Source organism: Cornus florida, unplaced genomic scaffold, assembly GCF_030987335.1.
Source record: "Cornus florida cultivar Cherokee Brave unplaced genomic scaffold, ASM3098733v1 CherokeeBrave_3.0.0_Hap2_Chr02, whole genome shotgun sequence".
Lineage (NCBI taxonomy): Eukaryota > Viridiplantae > Streptophyta > Magnoliopsida > Cornales > Cornaceae > Cornus > Cornus florida.
The window spans coordinates 70,890,445-70,899,187 of record NW_026775572.1 but is presented as its reverse complement, the minus strand read 5'-3'; the positions used below and the strand labels follow the sequence as shown (position 1 = coordinate 70,899,187).

The following is an 8,743-nucleotide window of genomic DNA, read 5'->3' as shown; positions in this document are numbered from 1 at the left end:
GAGACTGCGTCAGCCGCGAGCTTAGTGAGAGCAGCCTCATTTTAGTTAATTTTTCCATTATTGAATCAATTAGTGAAGCTATTAATGAGTCGAAGATGTTTCTAAGCAATAAAAAATATATATAAATAAGAGATGCTTTACTACATTAACTCACTCAGAAGTAAAAAGGCAAAAATCCCAAAGTACTGTAGCATACTAATCTCAAAAAAGGCAAGGATTTACTCAGCAACATGTACCTGCTTGTTACGGTCCTTTCCACATAATCATAGAGGCTCACATGACCATGACAGCCTCCTTCCAGAAGATATTGAATGATTTCTAAAAGTGAGCAAATTTGCTTCAAAAGCTTCTTTTTTACGGGCTCTTCAATACTCTGTGAAACCTCTGATCTTGGTATCTCCATCCGGAGCAAAATCTGCAGTTCATATCTTGTGCTTATTAAGGAAACATTGCAATAAATCAAGCAAAATCATCACCACATAATTATTTGAAGTTACAGGTCTTTCACTTTCTTGGTTTGTCCCGGTTATTCTTTGACCTATTTCCTTTGTAACATGCCGATGTGAATTGGATCCATCTGGTATGGTTAGGCAATAATAGCTAGATTTCTTGACCTGTTTCATCCAACATTTCAAGAACTTCAATTTCTTTGAGTTATTAGATTTTCTGGCAAAGTAAACCTTCTCCAATTCCAACTCAGAGCACTCAAATGCTGCCTTATGGAAGGAGCTCCATGTGAGGTCCTGTTGTAAATGATTCATATTCTTTTTCCTTTTAACATCCCCCAGTGACATATTATTTCTGGATGACGAAGCCCCAAGTTGAGAATCAACTGTTTCAACTAAGTTGTTCATATCAGCATGATGTTTGCAAATCTCGTCACCTATCTTTGCAAAGTTCAAACCAACAGAACTATGCACATTTTGATTCTCTATAATAGAGAGGAGAGCAAAACATTCTGTGAAAGGCTTTAGAATACCCATGCAGGAATCTCCATTGCCATTTGAAAAGGAAACCAGAGCCAATAAACCTTCCCGGTGGAGAAAACTCAGCAGAATTTGCCAGATAGGGGTTTCCCTCAGAATGAACTCCCCTGTTTCCCTAGATAGTAATTCAAGAACCATATCTGCAAAAAAACGGCTGGAGCATTTCTTTCTGCTTTTCCCAGTTTCTCCCAACATTCCTCGCACTAGTATGTGATTGTGTGAGCACAATTTGGTTTTGTCACCCTCATCATACCTCTTCACTCCCATCACACGCAGCTTAATAATTCCATCACTAAAATGACCCCAGTATTTTCAAATTGATCAAACCCTTCACTTTCAGAATTTCTAAGTTCCAAGGAATGCATAATATCATCATATCTAATCCCAGATGATTTGCTGATATTCAGCAATTCAAGATCACAGCACTTGCATTCCAAAGGCTGCCCACTAACATCAGAGATCTGAAGACCCAATTGTGCATGAATCTTCTTATGAAGATTACTAGAATCCAGAAAATTAAAAGAAAGCCCAATCCTCGGATAAATCAATCCAAAAGGAATCAGAGCGGAACCCAAAACAATCGAGGCCGTAGAACAAAAGCCCCAACCCAACCTCCTAATCCCATTCTCAAAGAACCCTAATTGCAATATAGACTCATCTACCTCATTCTTCTCTTCTTTGCAATCAAATTCATACTTAATATCTATCCAGCTAAAATGAATATCTCTATCAACATAAGCATCATTCACAGCAGCAAAATCATAGTCAAATCTCTTAGAAAATGCATCTATTTGCCTGAAGGCCTCATCGTTTATATCCAAATTCATAAATTCAGATAAACATTGCAAATATCTAGGTATTGGAGAAAGCAAAATAATCAAATTCGATCGAACAATCGGAAAGTTATTCAATGTACCTGATGGGTTTTCAATTTGGGACTCCCAAGCATAATCGTGCACTAGCTGAACCAACGAGCTGGCCGTATGCGAAGCACGGGGCGTTGAACTTGCAAATTCGGGAGAAATTGTGGAGATGGAGACAGAATTGAGGATTGCGGTTAGAGAATTTTGGGTTTCGGGAGGGTCGTTGAAGGAGAGAGACAAAGCGGAGGGTTTGGGGATGAGGCGATGGAGGGCTGAGGAGGAGCGGAGAGGAGAGAGAGAAGAGAAGAAGAGCTTGAAGGCGAAGAGAGAGGTGGAGAGAGAGAAGGGAATGTGAGTAGGATTCGTGAAGTGGTGAGGACGGAGGTGATGTATGGGCTAGGGTTTTGGAGGTGGAGGAGTGGGTTGAGGTCTATGAGGAGGACTATGCGCTGTGTTTTCGAGAAGTCAATAGGCTCTGCCATATGTGTGTGTGTGTGAGAGAGAGAGAGAGAGATTTGAAGTTTTGAGGATCGAATGCTGGTAGTGATCAAAGGAAAGGAAAGTGTTGTTGCGGTGTGATATGCTAACGTGCGCCGGAGAGAGAGAGAGAGTGTGTGTGTTTTGAGGATTGAATACCGGTGGTGAATTGGTGATCGGAGGAAAGGAAAGTTTGGTTGCACAGTTAATATGCTAATGTGCACTTTGAAACTTCGGAAAGAGAGAGAGGTGTTTGATTCAAAATTGGAATTTGGATTGTAGTGTTGTTTGGCGGGAAAGCAAAAACGGTAGCAAGAATTGTTTCAGGTGAAAAGACTAAAGTGCGCGGCTTCCACGTTCTGGTCACGTGACTGAGACGACCACGTGGCAACCATGTCTGAAACTAGTCTTCTTCCTGTTGCTGTTTCAACTAGTGAAGCCAGTTCAGAGTTATAATATCTTTTTATTTTTAATTTTTTACTAAATTTTTCTGTATCAAATACAAACATAGGGCCGTTTGGCATGCACTTTGTTTTTGGCGTTTTGTTTTTAGCTAAAACAGAAACAGTGTTTTTATTGTAAGAGTGTTTTGGAAAAAATTCGAAAGTTCGTTTGGGAAAGATATTTTGATGTGGAAATGTCGAAAACAAAAACATGGAAAACATGTTTAGTAAGTCATACGTTTCAAAATTTTTGAAAACAAAACATGTTTGGTCAATCCAACTGTTGTAAAAATAAAAATAAAATAGAAACAAAAAAAACATGTTTGGTTATCCTTGTTTTTAATTTGTTTTTATAAATTTTATGTATATTTATAAATAGTTATCATATTTTTAATAGATATGGAGAAATTTGAACCCACAAACACACACACATATATATATATTAATTTTTTCAATAACCTATTTACCAGTTGTTTGCAATAACCCACTTCAATTTTATTATCATTATACCTGTATAGTCCAACACAACATTAAAAATAAAAATATTTCTAGTCACATTTTACTATACTACATGAGAGTCAACATTTGTAAAAAAAATTAGCAATAACCTATTTACAAGTTCTTTACAATAACCTACTTCAATTTTATTATCCTGTTACCTGTATAGTCCACCACAACATTAAAATAAAAACAAACCCAACTGAAAGCATAATTGAAATAAAGTGTATACCATTTACAAGTCTTTAAATATTCAACCAACAAATTAAACAAGTTTAAGTTGTACATAAAATGTTTGGAACAAAGCATTAACAATACATAGTTGTCAGTAAAAATTGATAAGAAGTTCATAAAGTAGATGACAATGGCAACGACACATCATCTTCATAACAGCACATGTGGCCTTTAAGGGAGCATCAACACACTTCATATCTGCAATAATAGCATTTAAGTTGAATTATATATCTGCAAAAATAATTTATATTACATATATATATTACAAGCTTACAATAGCAACAAATATATGACATATAAAAGAAAAAATATACCATCACTTTCAGAAGGATCAAGAGTGCTAAAGAGAATTCCAAATTCGATCAGCAATAGTATTACGCAACTGATCCATTTCTCTAAGCTGAGCCGAAGGCACATGCTCAACAATCTCATCATCTTCCCCATCACTTTGAGGAGGATCGTTACCATCAAATAAATCATCAGGCTGATGCTGATTTCTGATGAAATTGTGTAATGTGCAACAAGCCATTACAATCAATACTTGTATTGAAAACTTATAAGGAGGCATTGCCCTCAAAATAGCGAAACCTCATCTTCAACAACCCAAAGCATCGCTCAATTATATTTCTCAAAGATAAATGCCTATGATTGAACACTTCCTCCCGACCACGAGGTTGTCTAGTCCTACGATATTCCTGAAAGTGGTAAGTATGACCTTGAAATGAGGCCAAATAACCAGGCTTGTTGGCATATCCTGAGTCCACCAAATAATACTTACCTGCCATGTTTAGAATACATAAAGATATATACAGTATGATAAACTAACCATATATTAAGTGAATTTGTAAAATAATATTACCTGCTGGTGAAGCTGGAAAGTTCATTGCCTCATTCTCAATACACTCTTTTAGGATTCTCGAATCATTAGCAGAGCCTTCCCACCCAGCTAGCACATATGTGAACCTCATGTCAAAGTCACATACAGCCATTACATTTTGTGTGGTATAACCCTTTCTACCACGAAATGGAAGTTGTGTACTTGCTGGCAGAGTTGCAGGAATGTGGGTTCCATATATAGCTCCCACACAATTCTTGAAGTAAGGGAAAAACCTAGAAGACTCTCTAATCTTATTCAGAATCATAGAAAAATCAGGAGGGGCAATGATATGGGTGCCCAACTGACATACTGCATGTAACACAGCATGGAAGTGTCTGGAAATGGTTTCAGTAGAGTGTTGAAATCTCTCAGCTACAGCACGATTCTTTTGATTATGATATAAAGTGAGCAAAAAGATTGCCACTTGTTCATAAACAGTTAAAAATTTAGAATCTTTCAGCCTTATACCTTTTAGGGTACTATACAATGTTCTAAAAACTTCAGGGTACATCCTAAAATTTTCATAACATCTTTCTCTGTGGCCGTTTAAAATCTCCATAACATACGTTTCCCCTTATAAAATGGAATCACTACAACGCCTCTTTTGATAGAAGTTCTGCTCTTCTAAAAGAGTAGCAAATATTAAGACACTCTCATTGTCCTCCTCATCGTCATAAAATTGAATTATTCTTCTTATATGGTTCCACATATCCATTACCCTATTTAAAGATTTAATAGAAGCAAAACATTTAAGTTAATAAGCAAAACAATTAAATAATAAATAAAACATTTAAATAATAAACAAAGCATTTGAGTTAATAAGCTTAACATTTAAGTAATAAATAAAATATTTAAGTTAATAAGAAAAACATTTAAATAAGAGCAGTACAGTCATCCAAGAAATAAAAGTATTTAGTTATTACAGTCATCCAAATGTGAGATAGTAATAAGTTAAACAAACAACAAAACACAATCATCCATAAAGAAAGACTCAAACATTCAGTGCCCAACCAATTCTTATCTCCTCAGGAGAACTGAGAAAAAATTTCTGCCACTTCTCAGAATCATGTAACAACTTCGATACCTTAGCGAATTGGGCCATCTCAATTCCAGGTATTTTTTGTAAAAGGAGCATGCAGGCTTCAAACATTTCATCATCTTTATCCTTTTTAAAGGGAGAGAGAACTTCATCATCTCTATCCTTTTTAGAGGGAGAGAGAACTTCATCATCTCCTTTCTCACATGAAGATACACGAGTAGAAGTAGAAGATACTTTAATTGCTTTCTCTATTGCAGCTTCCATTCTCTCAGTTCTCCTCGCAGAATTCTCATCTATGCCTGACAAGAGTGCAGCCATGCTGGGAGATAAACTATCTCTTTTGGCTTTCTTACCTTTACGTAAAGGTGGGGGACTGACGTGACAACCCTCTTCCTCATCATCGTCATCATTGGGAGTGGGCAAAATGATTGCGGGGGGTGCTGCAGTGGAGGGGTGGGCATGCATTCCTGTTGCATATGTGTCCCCAAATATAGTCGATATCTTGTCAAAATGCTTATATCCATGTCTACGAAACTTATTTGCACCGTTAATAACCTACAAATTTTGTTACAATATTAACCTCATAACAAATAATATACGATATTTTATTATTTATTTAGGACTAATAATTAAATTACTAACCTTACTCAACCTGCCCCATCTCTCTTCCTCAACTATAACCATGCCCGTCTCATGGTTATATCCCACGCTAGTTTCCAATAACAATTTCTTAAACTCGATATAAATTGTCCTCAATTGGTTAAACTTATTCCGAAGTTGGGTTTTGTCAAATTTTATCCCTGTTTGAACCTTCATTTCTTTTACCATAGTAGTCCAACCTTTTGGATTAAATGTTGTGTCAGTACGATTGCCAGCTCTAACTTGTTCCTCCATAATATTACAGAATTTTTCAGTAAGTGAGTCATCCCATACCACTTTTCCATCTTTCGTAACTTCAGTCCCCCCTTCGTCTTCAATTGTTAGATATTCACCACATTGTTCCACATTCTCAACATTGATATCCATCTAACAGATTAATAACAACACTATAATTAATAACAATAAAAATAATATATATTACTTCAATAACTCATACTATTACTTCAATAACTCAAAGCCCTATAAGTTCAAGCATCTCATGAGTTAAAAGTAATTCAATTGGGGATGGAACTTGAGAAAAATAGATCTCTAGCAGCAATCAAGCATCTCATGAGTTAAAAGTAAAACAATTGGGGATGGAACTTGAGAAAGAGTGTACCAAACTGGCTAATGTGCAGCTAAAATTACAAGGTATTTCCTATTTCTTATGATCTAGTTGTGGACATATACATATTCTCATCTTGAGTTTCTGGTCTGATATTCTATTTTTGTTCTTAGAGGAACAGAAGTTGAATGGATCTTTTCAGGAGAAGCTTAACTAACTAAAAGTGGATAATAATAAATTAAGTTCTTACTTGGTTTCTTATCTTCTTAGAGTGATGGCTAGTTTGGCCTTTTGATAACTGATTAGTTAAAGTTAGCCAGAATTTTTCATTTTTATTCTGATATCCGGGGATAAAATATCAACAATTTAGTTATTTTATATTATGCGATTGTGGTAGCATTATCTGACTTAAATACCAATAAGGGTACTATTGTGGTTCCATTCTTTCAAGGTTTTAGAGGGACCAGATAAATAGTTTCATTGCCTAGTACTAAAATTAGAGATCTGCATGGAGCCGTGACCATGTCTCAATCCTCATTACCTATCAAAGGGGAAGGCGGAAAGAAAAAAAAAAAAAAAAAGAGACACTAATGGACCCAATTTGGGAAGAAGCCAGATAACTATGAGAAGGATCTGAAACTTTTATTTTTAGAGCTTTCCATATTTCAAAAACTCAATAATTAAACCCAACGCAAAGTTGTTTAAATAGGGTTAACTCAATACTTTGACTCCGCCCTAAAAGAACTTGAATTGTCATAATGGATCCCATGTGTCAAGTATTTTATTAGTCAAAATGTGATAACAACTAGCTTTTGCTAAACTGGGACTTTGGGTGTTAATATACTTTTTGTACTATGTACATAAATAAAATAGAAAGATGAAGAGTCAGAGCTTCGCTTTTCATAAGAATGAGAGAGAGGGGCCTGATCTTTTAATCATATCCATAAATCAGCATTGGGCTATTGATTGGTATAATGGTAAAATTTTGAGCTGTGATGCTAGAGAACTCATATTCCCGTACAAAGGCAAAAGGGTTTACTCAAATTCAAATTCCTTCAAGAAAGAGTTTACAGATACGATCTACATATTTGTAGTCTTAGATGGCATCACTGGCATAGTTTTGGGAATTTAGGGTGTGTGTAAAACATGAACTTCTCGCATTATATATCCGTCAATATGCATTTAAATAATAGCAGTATAGTTTTTTATTTTTTTTTTTATTTTTTTTTTATAAATTTTAAATTATGGGCTTTTAAACATCCGTATTTATTTAAGTGTTTAGAGTTGGTCTTTGGCTAAGGGCATTGACAGTGAAATTAGCCTGAGTATTCTCCTTTTTGTCTCTTTCTCTCTCTAAAATTATATTTCACCATCTACATTCCCCAATTTTGTCTCTAACTTGGAGGGACCCTCATGCTTTGCTGAACTTAGATTTATTTGTTTGTGCAAAATATGCATCTCAAACTAAATGTGGAGACCAAATCAAGTCTTGCCAGGCAGATTTTGAAGCATTTCTAAGATGGGTCTTTGAGTTTATCTCTGATTAACTAAGGTATGTGGCTCTTCCCTTGTTAACTCTCTATGTTTGTCCTACTTTTCTCATTATCTAAGCTCTATTCATATTGTTTGTAGAAGACTAGAAGTGAACACCAACTGTCTGTGAATTAACCAGATACAGAAATAGAAAAGGGAAATCAAGTTCTTTTGGTGTCAGAATGAAGGATTTTCCTTCTTGTTTCGGTGAAAGTGGGGTTCAAGTTGCTCATTTCTCATCTAGTACCAGTAGAACTGCTCAAAATTTAGTTTCTTGTGTCTATCAATGTCGATTACGTGGCAGGTGACGCTTGATTACAGTGTCATGGAGTAAGAATTTGATGGGTCAAGGCTTTAGTGTGGGGATTGATGATAACACCAATCAATGCCTCTGTAAGGTTGATATAAAACCTTGGTTGTTCTCTAAGAAGAAAGGATAAAAAAGTTTAGAAGCAGATTCTAGTAAAATTGATATTTTTTGGGACCTCTCCTCGGCTAAATTCGGATCTGGGCCTGAGCCATTGGAGGGATTCTACCTAAGGATTGTATTCGAGCGACGAATGATTCTCCTTCTGGTTAGAGATTTTGA

At 35.7% G+C, this 8,743-nt stretch overlaps 2 protein-coding genes and 1 pseudogene across 2 annotated transcripts; all 3 read right to left on the bottom strand.

The window, feature by feature from the left end:
• Positions 1–215: 215 nt before the first annotated feature.
• LOC132296402 (uncharacterized) lies at positions 216–2,517 on the bottom strand (annotated as a pseudogene).
• A 1,324-nt stretch (positions 2,518–3,841) lies between these two features.
• LOC132296401 (protein ALP1-like) lies at positions 3,842–4,937 on the bottom strand. The gene is made up of 3 exons (XM_059794605.1): positions 4,361–4,937; positions 4,090–4,279; positions 3,842–3,998 (listed from the first exon to the last, which is right to left on the bottom strand). Exons 1-3 carry the CDS (start codon positions 4,935–4,937, stop codon positions 3,842–3,844), a joined length of 924 nt encoding a protein of 307 aa, XP_059650588.1.
• Positions 4,938–5,369: 432 nt separating this feature from the next.
• On the bottom strand, positions 5,370–6,443 carry LOC132296400 (uncharacterized). Its single transcript, XM_059794604.1, has 2 exons — positions 6,060–6,443; positions 5,370–5,972 (listed from the first exon to the last, which is right to left on the bottom strand). The coding sequence occupies exons 1-2, from the start codon at positions 6,441–6,443 to the stop codon at positions 5,370–5,372; spliced, it is 987 nt and encodes a 328-aa protein (XP_059650587.1).
• Between the last annotated feature and the right edge of the window lie 2,300 nt (positions 6,444–8,743).